Source organism: Sceloporus occidentalis, unplaced genomic scaffold, assembly GCF_023333645.1.
Source record: "Sceloporus occidentalis isolate IW3139 unplaced genomic scaffold, rSceOcc1.0.p SCAF_7, whole genome shotgun sequence".
NCBI lineage: Eukaryota > Metazoa > Chordata > Lepidosauria > Squamata > Phrynosomatidae > Sceloporus > Sceloporus occidentalis.
Genome location: NW_028316987.1, coordinates 6,852,570 through 6,875,552, shown reverse-complemented (window position 1 = coordinate 6,875,552; position 22,983 = coordinate 6,852,570). Strand labels below are relative to the sequence as shown.

Genomic DNA, 22,983 nt, shown 5'->3' with positions numbered 1-22,983 from the left:
CTAGGGCTTGACAGTTGCTGGGAGTGGGGAGAACTTTGGGGATAGAATACAAGAGCAAGAAAATGGTCTTCATGCACCCCATCCAAAAAGGAACACGACTTACACAGAAGCTGCCCTGAAGCAGGAACATGTTATTAATAGGATGCTGGCCCTTAATTGAATGGACTCAGAATGGTTAAACATTAATACCAAGCAGCCATGCTACTCTGAACACACACAATCTTGTCTGATTTTGAAAGCTAAGCAGTGTAGGCCCTGTTTATTAATTTGAAAGGTATACCCACCAAGGGAAAACCAGGAAGAGTTAAAAAACAATCTTGCCCCAAACCATGGAGAGCAGCTGGCAGTCAGAGCTGACAATACTGGGCTAGGTGGACCAATAGTATGACTCATTATAAAGCAGCTTCCTATGTTATAGCCTAGAAAAATTCTGGAGAAAGCCAATTTAAATCCTCATATACTCTGTAGGGATATTCAAGACTGCATAGCTTTTTGAACTCCTACAGCAGCTTTTACCAACAAAATAACATTGAAACATGTTTTTCCTTAACACTTCGTTCTTATGCCTATATAAGATATATAACAACAGTATGGGAAGCAGATGAAATCAGGCGCACTTGGTGTGCCCACATTCCAAATGTCTGAGATGAAACAAAAGGCCACACATCTCAACTGGTCCTTTAATCTGCATACTCTCTTCTGATGTACTGGGTGGACTCTGGTGTTAGACTGGATTTGTCTCCCGTCATTTCTCCTACTTTGCTTAGTACAATTATAGGTTCCAACTTCTCCCATTGCCAGCACCCTCTCCCTCTATTTGAACAATACACATGTCTTTACTTATCCCTATTTAATATGAGAAATGTAAGTGTTTCTTGGCGCTTTATTCAAGGCTGCATAGACTTCTTTCTGCCTTTGTTTTAAACTTCCCCCTTCTCTCCCATGTCTCTTTTTATTCTACACTCTTTGGCAGTGTGTGTAGATAGACAAGTGTGTATATGGTGGGAACATAGGTGAGTGGATGTGGATGGGAGAGAGTACATATTTGAGTAGACCAATCCAGTTTGATCCTACTAAAGTAACATACTGATAAGAACATACCCATTCTTTAGAGTGGGCTAGAACATAGATCAGGACACAAGTTATCATGTTCCAATTCTTGACTCAGTCATATATTAGGGGAAGCTGATTAATTAATTGGAAGATTATTCTAGCCAAAGGAATACCAGGCTGAGTTAGAAAAGAATCTTGATCGAAACTGAAGAGCAGCTAGCCATAAATGTATAAAGAAAGTTGTAGAGTATGTGAAAATAAATGTGAATTTCTGCACATTTTTTTCAAAATTGCAGAGCGGTGTCAAAACTGGTGGGAAACAGTTTGAATGAATTTTGCTCTCTGGTTGAAGATTGCCAATCCCTGTTTTAGAAGCTATTTTAACAGACAGTGTGGATAATTGCTTCATGTATATCTTGATGAAAGCAGTACACAAAGTGATCTTGTTGCATCTTTGAGATTAGGTGAAAGAGAGAAGTTGATAGTATGAGTTTTCATAGACTTGAGCCTACTACCTCAGATACTTGGGATAGAGTAGAAAGTCCGGGCACAGACCGATGTAAGCATTCTGTGTGTAGGAATGAAAAACTTTGTGGGTGGGGAGATGAGGTGACAAATTCAGATTTAACAATGGTCAATGGGGCAGGAGGAAGGATGTTGCCTAAATCCAAGGTGAGTAGATAACAATATGAATGAATATTGGCATATAGTGTGAGAACCAATAGAAGAAGTAATGAATTGGCTAAGTGAGCCCCCCAGAGGCTGGGGGTTAGCTGGTGTTATAATGTGTGTAATGTGCAAGGAAACCATTGTCTCTGTTCAACCCACTGTTGATGGACTGCAGTTTGTAGATATATTCCAATTCTGCTGCAGTCTGTTTCATAATAACATAAAATAAAGTAACAGTGTTTAAGAGGAAAGAGGTTTCACTGTTTACATTTGTGTTTTATTGTTTAAAATCCAACTTAAAGTAATAAAGTTTGTTTGGAAAAAATGTTACATATTACGTTCTGCTTTCTGTCAGTTTGTAAGCTGGTGTTCTTTATGAGGCATGTCTGTTGTTTTCATACTGTTTCTCTAATATTAACAATCATGTCTGTTGAGTTGTCCCATTTTATAGGCTCTGCTATTATTGCTGGGTGTTGATTTGTACTCTATTTAATGTGTTAAAGACATAAATATTTTTATAAATTGGCTTGACACTGATACATTAAGTAGACTGGGATTTTAAAGTAGTTGTACCTCCACCATCATCTGGCTTGAAGTGTGTGGATATTAAAAAAGTTTATGGAAGCCTGGACTAAAACTGGATTTGCCACACATCCCCTTCCATCCTTCTTCCCAAGGCTTGTCACATAGCACAAAAGAATAGATGTGTGTGTTTCTCTGTTACCTTGTGAAGGAAAAAGCAGGAACTGAGGGGTACATATCTCCTTCCAAAATTACATACCAGTTTGCGCAAGGTCTTCATCCTTTCACTGGCATCTTCAATCCGGTTGGCTTCAATAAAGTCATTGTATTTATCTTTGAAAAGGAAAGGAAAAGAAAAGGATGATGGATAGCACTGCCTGACCACAGAGAAATAAGTTATTTTTGGGGATGTACAATGACAATTTTACTTGGGGAGCAGGACGGGTATAAAACTATGATGCAAAGAGGAAGGGGGAGCATCTGCAGTATCACATTTCTGCAAATCTGAAACTTAAAAAACTTTAACAAAGGGCCTGAACAGACAGGCCAAATAAAGCTGCTTCGGGTCACTTTGGAGGTATGCTGTTTAAATGACAAACACATCTTCAAAAGCCAGAAGCTGCGCCAAAGCCACACTCTTGTCCTTAGGATTGGAGCGTGGCTTTGGCATGGCTTCCGGCCTCTTAAATGCATCATTTAAACAGCATACCTCCAAAGTGACTTGAAGCAGCTTTATTTTGGCCTGTCGGTTCAGGCCCAAAGATTTTAGAGATGGAGAAATCCTTAGAATGTTCTTTAAAGGGTGATCCCTATTCATCTAATTTCAGTCCTGGAAAAGTGGGAAGAATCACTTCTACTCAGGATATCTGGGATCTATTAATGGTGTAGACTCTGTCAAAGATACAGTTAAGGCCCTACAATTCTTCACTGTTTCTGATAAAACAGGGTACACATTTCAGGTCTCTAAGACAATAAAGGAGTGGAAACCTAGATACCTACAATGGTGAAGGCAACTTGAACAACCTTCCTGAGAACTCTGCAGCAACTTGCCATTAAGTTGTCCCTCTGTTTTCCCTGTGTCTGTCACTGAATTACTTAGAATGATCCATTTGATTTGCCACCTGTCAAACAGTGCCAGAAAAGGAGAGGCACAGGCTTGAATCTCACCCAATGAATTGGAAGAATAATGTTTGACACATCACATCTATTTTGTCTTTTCTATTTCATTGTCTGTTGGGAGGAGACATTTTGATATCTCTGCTGCTAAGGGAAAGGGGGGGGAGTGTTAAGATACAGGTACTCACCATCTGTAAACAGGGGTTCTGGAAGCTTCCGGAAGAAGGACTTCAGGAGACTGCTGATGACGTTTAAGTCTTGCCACCTCTGGGCATATGGGAGTGAAAAAGAGAGAGAAGGAATTGCATGGTAGGAATGTTGCAAACTTGCACTCTGGATCTCTCCCTGAGATTATTCCCATTCTCTCTACCCTGTACAGTGCTATAAACTTCTTTACTTCTCTGTGCATGTTCCAAAATGAGGATATGGACACTTCTGTCTTCATCTTCTCACCCTCATTTTAACAGTTAAACTCTACAGGGAATATATAGTCTGATTTTCACAGACTATAGATCAACCTGGTGTCTTCTAGATTCATGGGACTATATCTGGTTGGGGATGGTAGTGGCCTCCATGGTTTTTTTAATAATAATAATAATAAAATTTTATTTATATACCGCCTTTCCAAAGATCAAGGCGGTTTTACAGCATCGTTAAAAACATCCATAATACAATAAAAAACCAACAATAAAAACAAGATAAAACAAAAATTACATTCCCCCCCCCCCCCGGAAATAAAAATCTCAAACCAGCTTCCAATGCTGTTGAGAGGTGAGGGGGAGTACTTCAGGGGTCAGGGGTATGCCTGCTGGAATAAATATGTCTTCAACCCCTTTTTGAATTGGTCTAGCGAGGCGGCCGAGCAGAGCTCGCCGGGAAGTGAGTTCCAGAGCTTAGGGGCCGAGATAGAAAAGGCCCTCTGGATGGTAGTAGTATATCTAGCTTCTGGAACCCTTAACAATTGCTTCCCGGCTGACCTGAGTGTGCGAGGCGGATTGTATGGAGAGAGGCGGTCCTCCAAGTACCCTGGGCCCAAGCCATTTAGGGCTTTATAGGTAATAACCAACACCTTGTATTGCGCCCGGAAGCGAATAGGCAGCCAATGAAGGTCTTTAAGGACTAGTGTTATATGACTGGTCCTGGAAATGCCAGTGACCAGTCTTGCCGCCATATTCTGCACCAATTGCAGCTTCCGGGTATGGTACAAGGGTTGCCCCATGTAGAGTGCATTGCAGAAATCCAAACGAGAGGTTACCAGAGCATGTACTACCGTTTCAAGGTCCTCCTGGCCCAGGTAGGGATGCAGCTGGCGTATCAACCGAAGCTGATAACATGTGCTCCTGACCGTCGCATCCACCTGAGATGTAAGGTGGAGCGACGAGTCAAGGAGCACCCCCAGACTGCGAACAGAGTCCTTTACGGGAAGCGTGATCCTGTTCAGGACAGGTGGAAACACCGCCATCCCCGGGCCTGGAGAACCTATCACTAGCACTTCCATTTTCTCTGGATTCAAACTGAGTCTGTTTTCCTTCATCCAGTCCATTACTGATTCCAGACAGGCAACGAGAGGAGAGATGCCATCCCTAGTCACTGAATCAGTCGGGGACATAGAGAAAATTATTTGGGTGTCATCAGCGTACTGATAACCCCGTGCCCCGCGCCCCATGTCTCCAGATGATCTCTCCCAGCGGTTTTGGTGCCCTAACTACCCTCATTATTTTACCCCAAAGTAAACAGTATTAATTCTTGGTTTTTTTTCTTGGTTTTTTTTTTTTTAACTAGGACTAAAATAGCACAGCAAGGAAAACAGGAAAAATTTTTCCCCATGTCTCAAAGGGAGACTTGGGGTAAAAAATTAATAAGAATTTTCAGGGTTCACCAGGGTTTTTGGCCCTTTGTGGTCTTGAGTGGGGGGGGGGGGGCAAAATGGCTCCCTAAACCCCTGCAGTTCTTATCTTGCTGTACAACTGTAGGACTGCGTCAATATCCTCTTGCTATACTCTAAGGACATAAGGGTGAAAGACATAATGCTTGACCAAAGGCAACTAATAATTAACACATTATTACTTACAAAAATCACAGTTTGAACCAGAGCTCAGTGTCTCAACTGCTATGTTGTAGTATTTTTTCTTGCTTCTGCAGGCCAAGAGAGTCTGACATTCATACACTGAACCTGAATTTGTTGTGAAGTGGGTATATTCTCCTGAAATTATAGCTATCATACTGTATTTAGATTAACTATATCCAACCTTGGAAACATTACTTTTTAGTGACTATAACTCTCAGAGTCCCCACAGGTAGTCTGTTTGGTGGCCATGCTGGCTGAGAGATTCTAGAAACTTTAATACAGAAAAAGTCAATGTTTCAAAGCTTTGAGCTATATCCACAATGTATTCATACCTAATGCATGAAGTAGGGCCAAGTCGCAACTAGAGTTTGGTGCTATTTAATAATGTATTTTTTTTCAATACTACTGAAGGTAAAGAAGGTGAGAAGGGGCATATTTCACAGCAAGCCGTCCTACCTCATCTTGCAGGTTGATTTCAGCAGCCCCTTTGTTGAGCTGATCCTGCAAACTGGACACCACAGCATTGTTTCCAGGAACCCGGTAGATACCCATGTATTCCAAGCCTTTGTCTTCTACCACCTTGCAACAAGCTTCCACAATCAGGGGGACCTTCTGCAAGAGGCAAAATTGTAGCAGTGATTTTGCCAAAAGGAACTGACACATTAAAAAACAGAGCTTGGCAAAGTTACTTTTTCAGATTACAATTACTGTGGTTGTAACTTTGCCAAGCTCTGCTTTCCAAAACTAGTTAAAAAATCTCTGTGTTTAAAAAACAAACCAAAACACCTTTCTGTGTAGGAAGGAAATGTGAACTACTGATGCAAATGAAATGCTGTGCCCCCCACCCTGCCCATTTACCTGGCCAGGCACTAAATTTTAATGATTTTAATGAACAACAAGCTCATATCCCACTATAAATATTAATTTATGGCACATTAATTTTGTGCACAGTCATTGCACTCTGAAGTTTATTTTAGATCTGCAATCAGTAAAATCAGTATGCCGGCAATGTGGATTCTGTCTTTTAAGAGGGCATGAGATACAGGAGTGACTATCCAAATATACATATAAACAATAACATTCCACCATTAAGTGAAATTGGCCTTTTAAGTAGCATATCCTGTCTTTCCTAAACAAATATGTATGCTATAGAAGTGGAATCCAATTCCTTCACAGGTCTTCTGAGGACCACATCTTGGAAGATTAAGTTTTGCCACATATTAATAAGCTACCATTCCTTCCTTGGTACTCTCCATTTCCACATACTCACGTGCCAGATGTTGAACTAACTATCTGCAAACAACTAGTTAGTTAAATTAATTGCTTTCTCTAATAACTAAGATATAAATACACCATATTATAACATAATGTAACATCATGAGGGATCCAAAATTCATATAAAGTAATACCTTTAGTGGTCAACAAAATATCTCTAACAAAGGTAAAACTCTTTCATTTAGACTACAATTGGTAAGTTTTATCAATACAGCACCTAAAGGTTTTTCCAGATGTAACAATGCTGGAACTTCTTGAGAAATTCAGTATTCTCTGCCTAGGGAAGATGCAGTTAGCTTTGCACAGGACAGGGGCAGCCTGAATCACAAGGGAAGTAACATTTTTTCTGCTAATGGAGTTGAAATTTTATTAATTTTATTACCCTTTGTCTTCATTCCCTACCTAGCCATGAAAGGGAGTGGATTCTGCCTGCAATGATATCCCTCTAAACCAGTGGTTCTCAACCTTCCTAATGTAGCAACCTTTAATACAGTTCCTCATGTTGTGGTGACCCCCAACCATAAAATTATTTTTGTTGCTACTTCATAACTGTAATTTTGTTACTGTTTTCTGATGGCCTTAGGCGACGCCTGTGAAAGGATCATTCAATCCCCAAAGGGGTCACAACCCACAGGTTGAGAACCGCTGCTCTAGACCATTTTAACTGGCAACAGAAATAACATCTGAGACAAAATGTAGCCTTGTAACTCTAACATCGTCACTTTTATTCTCCTGCATCATTCTTGCATCATTAACATCTATGCCTATGAAGAAGCGAGTGAAGTTTTGAAAGCCTGCAGGATATAATTTGTGTATTTTCACTGGCCAATAAAGGTATTCTTTCATGGATTTTGAATTTTGTTCTAATTTGCTGCATGGCCAACACAGCTTCCCAAATATGTGTTATTCTGTGGAATAAATGTAACTTTAAAAGTTGCACATATGGTTCCCAGGCATGTAGCCTCAATAAAAGCACATGGTTAAGGTCTTGGCTTATGCTGTGCCTTCCGTTGTTATTTTGTGCTCTGTTGGAGATACTGGGGTGACAATGAGGTAGAGGGCATGAAAGCATGTTTATACTGCAGGCCAGCAGCTTCTGGCATTCCAGGTTTTTGAAAGACTGTTTAGTTAGTTTTAAGAAATGAAGAAGAAAGTATCAATGTGGAGTCAAAGGCTTTCATGGCCGGCATTCATAGTTTTTTGTGGGGTTTTCTGGCTATGTGGCCATGTTCTAGAAGAGTTTCTTCCTGACGTTTCTCCAGCATCTGTGTCTGGCGTTTTCAGAGAATGCTTGCCTACAACTATTTTCCAGGCAAGCATTCTCTGAAGATGCCAGACACAGATGCTGGTGAAATGTCAGGAAGAAACTCTTCTAGAACATGGCCACATAGCCCGAAAACCCCACAAAAAACTAAGAAAGTATCCAATATCGCAGTCCAACACTCAAACCACTACACTGTGGTGGTTCTCTATTCTACCTTGTAACTAACAACAGGACTGAAGTCTATGTCTGTGACTAGGCTAAGTGGCAAGTTCAAAGGACAGGCAATGGTCTTTGGAAAAAGCAAGATATCAGGCAGATTGTCCTGTGTACCACAGAACTAGGTAGTGTACTAGTTTTCCAGACGTGGAGAATTTTATTCAAGGCCTACCTTGTTGTCAGGGGCTTGCTGGCAGTCTTCTAGCCTCACCCCAAAAGCCCTTGGAGCAGACTTCTTGTTCTTCTTCATTATGTTGATACCCCAAGGAGCCTTCTGATGAACGTCATCTGTGTGGGAATTTTAAAAAAGAGAGAGAGAGCAGGTCAGTGGCTAAGAAGGAAAAGCAGATAAAATACTACAGGTTGAATCAGGTAAAAAATTATCACTCAAGGCTCTGTCTAATGCAGGTTTATGGAAATAGGTTCAGCAGGAAAAGGACACTTTGTGGTGAGCTTGCACTGTCATGAGAGGATACAGAGAAGGAGGCTGTTTGGAGTAGAGAGCAAACAGTCCCAACATGGCATGTGGATGACAGGGGAAAGAACAGCCATGGAACTGATTAGAGATGAGATCATGGAGTACAAGAGTAAGGAAGAGGAAATGGGTCTTGATTCACGTATTTCATTTATTTATTACATTTGTAACCTGTCCTATGACAAGCCTCATCATAAGGAGCATAACAACAAACAGGGGGGAAAGTTCAAAACCAATTTCAAAACAGGGTGTGAAAATGGAAAACAATTTAAAAACCAAGCTGTGGATAAAATATGAAACTTCCTTAAAAAGCATATTTTCAAGGGCCACTTGAGAAAACAAAAATAAGTGTTTGCAGGGTGATCATGAATAATTCTCAAGGGAAAGAACTGCACTCTCATACATGCAGGCTTTTAGATCAAGAACACTTTTCGTAACACAGCCTTCTCCAAGCTAAAACTCGCCAAACATACTGAACTACAGCTCCAATTCTATAACCTAAATCTGGCCATTTTTAACACTTTACTCCCATGCTGCATCAGTAATGGCTCACAGTCTGTGGCTCACAGTAAAACTACCAGCACAGGGACAAAGTGCAAATGACTATAAGCACTATTTTTAAAAAATGCTTTTTCAACAAGGAAGCAATAATGTTGATTCCAGGTAAGCCTCTTCGAGCAGGGCACTTCACAAGTGGGGTGACACAGGCTTTACTATGATTTAAGGGTATGTTAACATAGAAAAGTGAGGTGCAAATTAAGCAATCACATCAAATAAATAAATAACTCTTCTGTGTCTTGAGATTAGGCAGGAGGACCTCAAGGACGGAGCGCAGAAGAATTAGGAAGAATTGAATCCTGATATCTGGCAGTTTAAATTTTAGATAATGCTTACCTATGTGCAACTTCCATCTAAATCAGCCTCCTACTCCAGAAGTGTTGGGACTACAATTACAATCATGGTCTGATTGGGGAATACATTAGATATCGTGCCTGATTGGTAAAGGTTGTTTTATATGTTTATTTAAGATGGACAGGGGTTCTCTCACAATCTCCAATTCAAACTGTCAGATACAGAGATGTAAGTATAGGGCCTAAATATCCTAAACACACCAGATTGTGCCTGACAGTGGAAGCTAAGCAGGGTCAGCTCTGGTTAGTACTTGGACTGCCAATGAATATCAGGTGATGCAGGCTATAATTCAGAGGAAGTAACTGGCAAAACCACTTATAGTATTTCTTGCTTGAGAAAACGCTACGAAATTCATGAAGTCACCATACATTGAGAGGAGTAGTGAAGGTGCATACACACACACATATAGATACATACACAGAGTGACTCACCCAAGACCTCCTTACCTCTTATTGTAATTGCATCCTGCCGTGGGGAGCGGGGTGGGCCTGTTCCTATTTGTTTCTGCAATTCTGACTTCAACCCTGGGGCACGAGAACCTTTTGGGGAAGAGTCTGGTTTGGTCCCAAAGGAGCTGCAAGGGAAGAACAATGAATGTACCAAGTTAGAGATCCGATTTAATTGCTACCTTCTCCAGTCCAATACACCGAGTCTTTGCCACCAACCAATGCCAGAGATAATTTTCAAGTCTTTTTGGTTTGGTGGACAATGATTAAGAAGTGCAACATATTCTAGGATAACTGATCCATGTAATCCACTAATTAGTCGTGTCTACCATTAAATCAAAACTAGTACTCTGTTAACACACTGCATGGTTCTGCCCTAGATAACAATCTGGAATTTTTAGTACAGATTTGCACTATTTGTAACTACCATTCTAATGCCTCCTAGGAGTAATTCATGGCACTGTTTATGATCCTATTTAAGGACTATAATCACTGAGTAGAATCATCTGATAGGTGGCCAGCAATAGTAGGAGCTCTATGTAACACAATAGACAAGTCACTAGGGTACAAGTGGATTTAACAAGAGTGAGGTGTAGCTAAGGTGGACAGCAGACCAATGGGGCCAACTCTGTTCCTGCAGACCAGCAATGGTGGGACCAAAAGAAAATCTGTATGTAAGAGCAGGAGGCTTATGCCGGAGAGAGATGGGTAAGAAATTATTATTTACACCCCCAAACAAAATTAGGTCCTCATCTAACGTGCCAGTGGGAGCTTCCCTAGGCAGCATCTCAGCCAAGGATCTCGGTTTATAGAACTTCATTTGAGGATCAGATTGACCTGACTGAGAACTGCTTTCATCTGGAAACATAAACACACAAGATGTTCCTGAATCCATGTTCCAAATTACTGTCTTTTCTTCCAGTTCATTTCCAAACCAGAAATATTGGAGGCAGCATAAATTCCGCTAGATTTATTTGAGCTACAGAATTTCAGACTGCAGATGGGAGCTGACAGGACTGAAACGGTATAGCCAAGATATAGGTTCATCACTACAAAGACAGCTATACCTGACTGTAGACCAGGAATAGGCAAACTATCTCTCTATGGCTGCATGAAGTATCTAAAGCCCAATCCCTCCCACCAACTTATTTGGGCAAAAAAAGCTAAGAACCATCTCTTCTGAAGGACAGCAATTCACCTATTAAATAGTCTGCATGCCTTCTGCTGCACTATTTTTTTATAAATAAAATCAATTCTCATTTTTTGAAACCAGAAGTGGACCATTCTCAGTTTTGCTTCATCTTCTCCACTTGCAGCAGTCTGCATCACCCCAGAAAACTGGCTCCTTGAACTACTGTTGTCCATCCCTGCTCTAGATGGATAGAGAACTCCAGATAATGAAAGGATGTATAATATGACATTTACCTTACTTTTCTGTAATCATTTAGCTTCTTATTGATTAGTGCTTGGCTTGCAAACCCAGGGTCCTAAAGAAAATAAAAATAAATAAAAGAGGTGAGGAGATATCCCATTTTTCGTACACTCTTTCAATTAGTGCTTCTGTTGCATATTGTATTAATATAAACTAATAAAAAATATTCAAAAAAAAAAAGAGGTGAGGAGATAAAGAAAAGTTTAACTGACAGCTCAAAGCCACCAAAATTCAACAAGTTTCTCTCTCTTCTACTGGCTACCTTATTTTTCCCTAAAGTGTAATCCAACCACCCCTGAACAAGCTGTCTCCTATTCCTCTTAACTGTGTCTGGTAAAAATGCCTGGACAGTTGCAACCACCCACTTTGGTTTCCCCCCCCCCCCCCCATGTTACAGGCTAACAGGCCAGTGTATACATTCCATCTGAAATCAAATGGAGAAATATGTTCTGCACAGAACAAAGAGAGAAACATATTCTCTTCTCTTACTATTTGCAGGGGGAGATTCACTTTAAAATACCCTAAAGGCACCAGATCTTGTCTGATCTTAGAAACTAAAGCAGGATCAGCCCAAGTTAGTAATTAGACGGGAGACTGCCAACAAATACCTATATACCTAAAGGCTATCTTTCAGAGAAAGGAACTGGCAAAATCACCTCTGAATATTTTCTTGCCTAAGAAAATCTTATGAAATATATGGGATCAACCATAAATCAATGGGTGACTTGAAGGCATGCACACACACACAAAACAGTAACTGAGTTTCACCATTTGATCAATAGAGGGCACTGGAAGCCAATTGGCGTTTCCACAAAAGATTCTAATTCCTAACGCAAGAAAACCTTTTCACAAGAGCACTATGATTTAAGTAAGGGAACTCATGAAATCAAAAACTCATTTTCTCCCTCTAGAATAGTTTATTCTCTCACATTACCTCCAGCTAAAGGGAGCCAAAAAAAAAAAAAAAAAAAAAGCCAGCTAGGTTCAACAAACACACCCCGGTACCTCCTAATACCAAGAGGCCCAAGTACAGGATGAAAAACTGCTTCATCAAAAAATCACTCACACACCAGTTTGGAAAGAAACAACTCAAGCAGAGGAGTATTTTACTTTATTCATTAAACAAATGGACAACGGGTATAATCCAGCACTGTCCATGCCAAATTCCAAGACAAAACTGAATTTTCTCCTCTCTGCCAGATCATCTAATCAGCCCTCCAAGTGACTTTTTTGCAAAGTTTCCCAACTCTATAGCTTTCAGTAACTATTTTTTAGAGCTTCTCAGGAACCACAGAAGCAGGTTAGAAAACCCAGATACATGTACGTCCAGGACAGCGGTAGAAAACCTTTAATCCTCTGAAATATTTTAGACTGCAACTTCCACAATCCCTTTGGCCATGTTGGGTGGGGCTGAAGGGAACTGTAGGCAAAAAACAAACAAACAAAAAACCCACAAAACAAAACAAAGCAAAAAAATCTGGAGGGTTAAAAGTTTGCCACCCCTACTCTGACACCACATTCATGCTGTTTGGCTAGCTACGGAAGAACTGCTAGCACAATCAAGGCTTCTTTGAAACAAGCTGCTTTTCAAACAGAATGGCGTCTTGCCTCTTCCTCAACTGAAGCTGCTGCCAGTGTAACTTGACAGAAATGTCTGACTGCACATACATAGGCCTTCCACGTCATTCTCTAAATATTGTGCCCCTTTGAAACCCTTCCAATGGGTGGAGGCCATATTTCCATTCAGCTGCTGCAGCACCACAAAAGTAGCTACAAATCCTAGCTAACCATGGGATACCTTTGGCTGCTAACACAGCAAAGCCCACTAAAGGAAGGCTCATTGGGAATTTGCAGTGGGTCTATTCTAAGCCCCTTGATAGTAAAAGCAAAGAGCATGCTGCTAACAGAGCAGAGTTGAGAAAAGTTCAGTTTGGGGGCTAGAACTCCAAGAATCCATCCATGCTAGCTGGGAGACTCTGGGTGGTGGCAGTCCAAAAGAACAACTGTCCCAAGCTCTGCAACGGAGGTTTATGTCAAGAGCCAGTGGCCCCAAGATCCAGCCACTGCCAATTCTCACCTCGCCCTCGGCTTTGCTACTCTCCCTGATGACTTTAATCCAGGCCAGCATGTCATCCCGGTCCTCGGCCTGAAAGAGACATTCACAGAAGTCAGCGGTCGTCAGCCGAAAGACGTGCTTCCTCTTGGTGTCACTGTAGGAGATGTCTACCAGGCACGCTCGGATGCTGATTGGTGGCTGCTCCTCCTCACCTTGGGGCAGGGCTATGGCCACGGCTTCCCGCCGGTCCTTGCACAAATATAGCAAGTGTGCACGCAGAACGGCAAAGACCCGCTTCCACTGCCTAATGCCTCCGCCAACTTTCTGCAGAGGGGATGGGGAATAGGGAGGGCATGAATTGGGTGTGTAAAGCAATAAAGGACACAGAAAGACAGGGGAGGTGAAGACAAAGCAAAAAGAGAACAAGTAAGAAAGCCAGTAGGATTTGCTCATCTAGGCAACTAGCGCAAATTCTAATAGGCAACACATCTACCTTCATGGATGAACATCAGTCTCAAAATGCAATTCAAATTTGGATGAGCTCAGATTATGTGAACCTGGACAGTTTCCCATGACAGGCAGTAGCTCTCAAGGCCATGCCTATAGATGTCACAAGTTAAATATGGAACATTTTGAAAACAAATGATACAATATGACACCATATCTGCAGGACTAGAGCCCACAGTTTCACTTGCCCATGAGACCCCAAAAGTTATCTCTAGACATTTTATAGGTCCACCAACATGATTCAATGATACATATCCAGAGAAAGTTGATCACAGATTAAAGCTGGAGGGCACAGAATTGCCTAGAGAGCTCTTTTCTATTGGAATCTCTAGGTTCTCAACAGCAAATCTATGGTCAGCTTCTGCTGGAAGTCATTTATTTCAATAGGGTTCGCTATTATCTTGCATTTTGATGATAAGTCCAGAAACGTAGCCCCCACAGATACGGGGGTAATATTGTATTGAGAATCTTTAAAACGTTTAACAGTATATTCACATTAAAACTGTAACAGAATTTCCACTAACAACAATACTGGAAAACATTGGTTTTTTGTATTAAGTTTCCCCCCCTTTCTCTACAGAAGAATTTTGAAGAGTTCAGAATGTGCTGAGATATTTCAAACCTTGGCTGGATTTAATCTTGATCTATAAAACTACATTTTGAAACCTGGAAAAAATAATAATTCAAGCTAAGCACATTTTTATGTGTTTGTTTCATTGTATGGCTGACTTCCCAATATCCTTCCACATAAAAGAAAAATCCAAAATCCATATTAGGGTACTATCTTTGGATTTTGTTTTACAGCCAGCAGAGCTGCCTCTATGTTACATAAAAGTAAAAGACTGCCAAAATTGCAATAGAGCTACCTTTCCAAAGATTGTAAAGGAAGGGACATCGGCACAAAGCTATCATCCTTTAGTGGAAGAGAAAGCTGTTTTAAAACTTTATTTTCATAACTTTTGAAGAGTGGTATCTAGAAAGGTCCACCATTCCACATATACTCCAGAAGCCAACTTTTTTATTTGTTTTTTTAATCAAACCCTCATTACAATATTGAAGTTCCATTGTTTTTTTAAAAAAAATAAATAAGCTGGAATGGACTCCCTTTGAGTACTCTTAGTGACACTCACCTGTACTTTCAAACTGAAAAGAAGCATGGGATAGATATGAATTAGGAGTCAAACCAAGTGTGGCATAAGTTGGCCCATGTACCTGTATTAAGATTTTACCAAAGGAACAGAAAAGCAGATGTGCAGTTGAAATCCATTAGGTATGAGGGCTGGGGATATGTGCATTGCTGAGCCCTTTCCCCAGCCACTCACTTCTCCAGCAATTACTTTTCCTCAGCTATTTTTCACTTCTAAAGGGGATACCTTTTAGTCCTACTAATCACCAGAACTATCACTTTGCAAGAAGGAGTGCTACATGTTTGAGGATCAGCAGTGCAACCTATATTCACCCTTTGTATTCACTGAGGTCGTTCATATATTACTATGTAAGTATACAGGAAGAACAATGTTGTGTTATGATGCTGCTATCTACGTACCCTAATAACAGTAAAGACATGCTTTAGAATGACATTTCAAGTCTTTTCCTATCAGCTGTGAAACAAGTATATAGTTAACTATATTTTATGTGATTTTATATTATATTTTATTGTATATATTTATGTGATTTTATATATAGATGTTTTAATTGTTTGAATTTTATAATAATTTTAAAGGTTTTATCTGTGAGCTGCTTTGGATCCCTCCAGGAAGAAAGGCAGGATACAAATGAAACAAACAAACAAACAAACAGGGAAAAGACTGTGTGTATGTTTGGTGGCAGAAGGGAAGGATTATAACACTGTGAAGCTTGCATGGTGGCATCTTCTTAGCCCAATAGCAAACTGGTAGGGAAGTTCTGATTTTAGATTATTATTCTAGTCATTAAGTTTATTAAAGCTGACAGCTAATTATTTTATACAACCCTCTCCTGCTAAGTAGAGGTACAGAATGACCTGAATCTACTACCAACCAACTCCACTGGTAAATTAAGTTCTTCTATTATGAAAAGGAAATAAAAACATGTTTGCTAAAATGTCTTTGCATCAATTGATCAAAAATCAATCAAATGGATTATGTTAACTGACCAAATGTCTTTGCCAGTAATTTTATGGGATGCCACCAAGTTCTGATAAAACGAGGAAGGTAAGAACATGTCTCTGCATATCCACCTTCTTCAAACTAAATAATCATGGTCAATGGACAAGGAGTTGATATGCTTTGTAGTTCACTGTCAACTTGAGGGTCACAAGTTCTTCATACCTCTTCTAAATGGAAAGCCCTCCCCTATCTACACACGTACTCTAGGTTAGGAAAGAAGAGTATACTTTAGACTTAATGTAACAGGTAGTTGAGCATGCAGTTCCCAATGAAACCAATAATGTTCCAGTTAGGAAGGTAAATCTTTGCTTATTTCATTCGTGCAAGAACACATAATTTCAGAAATGTTCATCCTGCTGTGTGAAATTATGAATTTTTGCACATTTCAGAACTTTTTGCAAAATAATAACGAAAATGTTGTTTTTGAACAAAAACATTTTTATTACAGAATATTGTTTTCCATGCAAAAAAAAAGTTGTAAAAGCACCAAGGTTTTTGTGTGCACAATTTTTTGCAAAAAGTTGCAAATAATCTTGCAGCAACTGTCAATTTTTCTCAACAAGATGTTTCAATGTGTTGAGTAAATGTCTCAATGTGTCTGTCAATGTGTCTATGTGTTGAGATACTCATTCTCACTAAATATGAGAAAATCTGTGAAGATTCTTTACATCCCTAGTTCCTATTAAGACATGACTATTGACTTGTTCCACTGATTTTTAAAGGAAGCAAGTGGCACTAATGTAATCTTGACTCAACTCACAGAACATATCATTTTCAATGTTTTCATTAAGCTGTCAGTTTCTGTGACCCCCACATTTGTCATTAGTTAGTCAGTACCAGTTCTTTTTTTTTTTTTTTTAATTTTTTCAAACTTTTATTAAATATTAAAAACATACAACAAAGATTTAAAAAATCCATATCTCAAATATAATCTAAAATAAAAATATAATTATTACAGTGTTCTTCTCCCTCCTTCCCAACTTCCTTGATTACTGACTGATTTTTAACATTATCTACTATTTTCCCTACTGAACTCTAATTAGTCCTATTACTACTGTTGATTCTTTCAAGTTTTCTTAAATAAAATAATCTTCATAGCCTTCCGTATTAACGATTATTCATTATCCCTGTTTTTACTTAACCTAATAAGCTCTAAGTGTTTCTTCTTATATAATTCTTATACACCCACAGTTAATATAACCACTCTATTTTTAATTCTCCTTTCAAAATTGTCAACAATATTTGTTATTGTTATTATTATTTCACAGAGAAGTAACTATCTTTACAGCAACTTTACCCTCACATATCTGTCTGTCACCTTAAAGAAAAAGAAAAAGAGAGGAAAGGAAAAAAGAAGAAAAAAGAAAAAAGAACCATTCCTATTTTTACTCTATATTCTATACATCCTCTATAATAGCATACATCTTATCTTCCTTTAGGTTACCCAGATATGTTTTCCAAACCTTCCACTCTTCATAGAAATCTTCCAAAGGTCTATTTTTCACCAGGTGTGTCAATTTCTCCATCTCGTAAATATCCAGCATTTTCCATCTCCAATCCTCGATTGTTGGGCAGAATTCTTTTTTCCAATTCTGAGCGAGAGTCTTCCTGGCTGCAACTAGCGCCAGTAATATAATTTTTTCAAATTTTTTTTCATATTCTATGTCCTCCATCATATTTAAGAGATAGAACTTAACAGTCGGTCCTCCCTTCAATCCAAAGATTTTTCTCATCTCTATATGTATCTCTTTCCAAAATTTCCTTACAATGGGACAATTCCACCACATATGTAAGTAGTTTCCTACCTCTTTGCTACATTTCCAACAAAGATTCCTATTATTTTTAAACATTTTAGATAATCTATGTGGAGTAAGGTACCATCTAAACATGGACTTGTATATATTTTCTTTTAGATCCACACAAATAATTTGTTTGATTTTTCCCTTCCAAAGTTTCTCCCAATGGTCTAATTGTATTGGTTCATTTATATCTTTGGCCCATTTTATCATAAATTCTTTCACTGTTTCTGATTCCAATTCATACTCTAATATTAATCTATATAAATTTGAAATTTGTTTCTGTGGATTTTTAATTATCCTTTCAAATTTTAAATCTCCTTCCCCAATTCCACCTTCCCTCAGATCAAATATAAAGCGCTCTCGAATTTGTCTATAAGAGAACCAATTACTGTGTATACCCTCCAAATACAAATCCTCTTGCGATTTCATTGCCCTTTTGCCTTCAGTCTGTTTTGTAATCTCATTGTATGTCACCCAGCCCTCCCTTTTATATTGTTCCCTACCAAAAATAGCTTCATTTGATGATGTCCACAGTGGAATTCTAGGGCACCATTTTTTTTTATATTTTAACCAGACCTTAAACAACGATTTTCTGATAAGGTGATCATTAAAATTACTATCTACCTTTTGTTTATCATATACTAAATATCCATGCAGGCCAAATTTTAAATCTATTTTTTCCAAATTCAAATTTTTTCTATTTTCCAATCTTATCCAATCTAACATCCAATCGAGAGCACAAGCTTGGTAATACCATTTAAGATTGGGTAGTGCCAATCCCCCTTTATCCACCGAATCATATAATATTTTCATTTTTATTCTGGGCTTTTTTCCATTCCATATAAATTTAGATATATCTCTTTCCCACTGTCTAAATGGCATTTCACTAACTATTATAGGGAGACTTTGGAAGAGGAAAATCATTTTTGGAAGAATTACCATCTTTATAATAGCTATCTTTCCCATCCATGAAATTTTTAAATTTTTCCAATTTGTCAAATCTTTTTTAATATTTTTCCAACTTCTGACATAATTGTTTTCAAAAAGATCTTTATTTTTTGTAGTAATATTGATACCCAAATATTTCACCATTTTTTTTTCTTGAAAACCCGTATTCTCAATTACATTATTCCTCTCTTCTTTTGTCATATTCATCATCAATATTGCTGTTTTTTCTTTATTTATTTTGTATCCGGCAGCCCTACCAAACTTTTCAAATGTTTCCAATATTAATTCCTTACTTTCTACTGGGTTTGCAATCGTTAGCACTAAATCATCAGCATAAGCTCTTACCTTATACTCCTGTTTTTTTAATTTAAAGCCTTGTATCAATTGATTTTCTCTAATATTATTAAGTAATACTTCCAATACTACAATAAAGAGGAGCGGAGAGAGTGGACATCCTTGTCTCACTCCTCTGTTTACTGTACAACTATTTGTTCTTTCACCATTTACCCAAATTCTAGCTTCTTGTCTTTCATAAATTGCTTCAATCCAATTTTGAAATACCGAACCCACATCCATTTTTTTCAGTAATTCAATCAGAAATTGCCAATATACATTGTCAAATGCTTTTTCCGCATCAATAAATATAAGAGCCAATTTCTTATCTATATTTTTTTCATGAATCTCGATTAAATTAATTAAATTTCTTATGTTATTTTTAATCATTCTGTTTGGTAGGAAACCGGATTGATCTTTTTGAATCCAATTAGTCAGAACACTTTTTAATCTTTCTGCCAAAATTGTTACAAATAGTTTGTAATCTGTATTCAATAATGCAATCGGCCTATAATTTTTAATCAGTGTTCCATCTTTTCCTTCTTTTGGGATCAAGCTTATATCTGTTTGAGTCCATGTTTGTGGTATCCCACCCCTCACTATTTCATTTAATATATGTACTAACGGTTCTTTGAGATATTCGTAACATTTTTTATAATATTCATTCGTAAAACCGTCTGGACCTGGGGTTTTCCCCGACTTACTTTTTTTTATTGCATCAACCAATTCGTTTAAAGTAATCGGGTTATTCAAAATTTCTTTCTGTTTTTCTGTAAACTTTACAATTCTTTGCGAGTCCAAATAGTTTTTGATCTTTGACAGGTCTACTTTTGGATATTTGAAAAGTTCCGCAAAATACTCTAATACTTTTTTCTTTAATTTATTTTGACTTGTAATTATCTTATCTCCCTCTTTAATCATTGAGATGGTTCTTTTAGCTTTTTCTTTTTTTAATTGATATGCCAATAATTTGCCCGGTTTATTTGCTGTTTCAAAATATTTTTGTTTTAGAAATTTCAATTTCTTTTCCATCTCTTCCACCAGAACCACTGATATTTGTTTCTGCAAACATCTAACTTCTTTCTTGGTATTTACATCATTTGGATATTTTTTCAATTCGTTTTCTTTGTTTTGTAGTTGCAAATTCAAATATTTCAATTTTTCTTCTTTTTTCTTTTTTACCTCAAAGGCTTTTTTTATTAACCAGCCCCTTATAACTGCCTTGTGAGCATCCCAGACTATAAGAGGGGCAGTCTCCTTATCTGAATTTTCTTCAAAATATCTTTTAATTTCAGCATTTAATTGTTTAGTAATCTCCTTATCTTCTAACAGTTTTGAATTTAATTTCCAACTATATTCCTTATTTCTCAACATTTTTAAATTTAATTGCACTGGGCTATGATCCGATAATACTCTAGGAAGTATCTTAACATTTTGAATCTTTGGATTTAAATGGACAGATAACCATATCATGTCTATTCTGGACCACGTCTTATGTGGGTTAGAATAAAACGTATAATCTTTAGCATTCCCATATTTTGTTCTCCATACATCCTGCACCTCCAAAAATTGTGTTAATTCGAAAAATTCATTTGGGAGCTTACCTTGATTCTTCCTTATGTTTTTTTCTGAAAATCTGTCTAATTTGGGGTCTATCACACCGTTCCAATCTCCAAGTAGGATTACTGAATCATTTTCCAGCTGAACTAATTTTTGTTTTAGTTTGCTATAAAATTTATTTTTATTTTCTAAAGGACCATATACTCCTACTATTATCAATTTCTTCTCAGTCTCTTCTCTGTACCTCAACTCAATTATTTCATAATTTCCCTCCTTATCACTATAAATTTCTTTTGCATCATATTTTACATCTACATATATTGCCACTCCTTTTTTCTTATATTTAGAATGTGCTGAGTACAGTTGTCCTAATCTATTGCATCTTAAATGTTTTTTATCTTTTTCTTTTATTCTTGTCTCTTGTAGACAGATTATATCTAATTTTAGTTTTTGCAAATAATGGAAGATCTTTTTCCTTTTTTGCGGTGTATTCAAACCCTGAACGTTCCACGATAAGAATTTTAAATTGTTCGCCATGATTTTCAAATTCTATCTCTCAAATATGATAACAATAGGAAAGAAAACCAGCTCGTCAGTATTTATTAAATTTTAATATAATTTTATTGAAATGAGGTAAAATTTAAAATTTTATAAGTTTTCCCGTGTTGAATTTCAAAATCAGGATAAGAAAAATTATATTTAGTACAAGTTAGTTATTTTAGGTATTTTATTTAATTTAATACTTTTCTTCCCTTTCTTTCTCTTCTCTCCTGATTCTAATTTCCTCCTGTAGCAACTCTTGCTCGTCGTATTCTAGGTCCGGAATTAGGGGGTCTTGCAAATTCAACAACTCTCCTTCTTCTTCCTCTCCATCCAGTTGGTTTCTTTGTTCAGAATCTCTATCTTCGCCTTGTTTTGTCGGGTATTGTGTTTTGACTTGTTTCAGAAATTTTTTTGCCTGCTCCGGTGTCAGAATTCTAACTCTCTTCTTTTTCCACCAGAAGGTTAGCCCCTCCGGGAATTCCCACCTGTATGTAATCTTCACATCTCTCAAAAAGGTAGTAAGGGTAGAGTACTCCCTCCGTTTTCTCAATATTCTTCCCGGGATCTCTTTTAAAATTCTCAGTTCTTGGTTTCCAAAACAAAAAGGAGTGTCATTATGAACATTTAAAAATACGCCCCTAACTGATTTTCTAACAAAAAAGACCAGTACGTCACGGGGTAATCCTTTTTGTTTGGCTATTAAAGAGTTCACACGGTACAATTTATCTATTTCAAATTCAAAAGAGGCAGGGTCCCTTTTCAAAAAAAGTGCTATTTCTTCTGTTAATTTCCCATAGAGGTCTAAGTCTTTATCTTCTGGAATACCCCTAATTCTAACTGATTTTTCTTTAGCTTTTAATTCCGCAATTGCTTTTTCATCAAGTTCTCGCTCTTCTTTTGCCAGGATTTTTATTAATTCATTCTCAACTTTCTCATTCTTAATTTCCAGAATATCCACCTTTTGTTTAACTCTTTGCGTCTCTTGTGTTAACTTCTCCACTGTTTGGGTTATTTCTTTCAAATCTTCCCTAATTTCTTGCTTAATTTCTCTCTTAAAACTGTTCAGTTCCTTATTCAAGTCTTTAGACAAATTGGTCATATTTATAGAAAGGTTTTCAATCTTCTCCAATAGCAATTCATTCATATTTATATTCTTACTCTTATCCGATGATAGTCTTCTTTGTTCCGTATTTTGTATATTCTGCAAATTTTGTGTATTTGCTTTCTTAGTATGGGTCCTTGTATTCATTATCTTCACCCCAATTATTTAAAGTTTTCGTACTTTTAGATATCTAATAATTTCAATAGAGATTAACAGGTGATGTAGAACCACTATACAAATAGTCTTATTGTATACCAATTAAATTTCCTTTCAGTTCCTCTAGTTGTTTATCTATATTTATAGATATTTATATACCCAGCTGTTTTCCTATTTTGCCCCCTAAACTAAGATTGTAAAGATGGCACAGTCGAAAAATGTTAATATTTCAATTTTCTTTCTCTATACAACTCTTAACCTCATTATCCAAAAGAAACAGCAATATCATATGGAATTATTACACTATAGAACAAGAGGTAATTAAGATAACTCAAATCTCCTTAAATTAGCAAAGAGGATTTTCTTTCTTTCCCCTTTAAGTAA

General features: G+C 37.6%; 1 protein-coding gene across 3 annotated transcripts in view; it reads right to left on the bottom strand.

The window, feature by feature from the left end:
* Positions 1–22,983, bottom strand: part of ARHGAP23 (Rho GTPase activating protein 23) — a 228,789-nt gene that overhangs the window by 25,262 nt on the left and 180,544 nt on the right. For all 3 annotated transcript variants that reach the window (XM_089531789.1, XM_089531787.1, XM_089531788.1), the window contains exons 12-18: positions 13,526–13,828; positions 11,442–11,503; positions 10,017–10,144; positions 8,356–8,471; positions 5,885–6,040; positions 3,549–3,627; positions 2,504–2,577 (exon numbers count right to left, since the gene is read on the bottom strand). In XM_089531789.1, the coding sequence (XP_089387915.1) occupies positions 2,504–2,577; positions 3,549–3,627; positions 5,885–6,040; positions 8,356–8,471; positions 10,017–10,144; positions 11,442–11,503; positions 13,526–13,828 (918 nt within the window). The remainder of the gene's footprint in view (positions 1–2,503; positions 2,578–3,548; positions 3,628–5,884; positions 6,041–8,355; positions 8,472–10,016; positions 10,145–11,441; positions 11,504–13,525; positions 13,829–22,983) is intronic.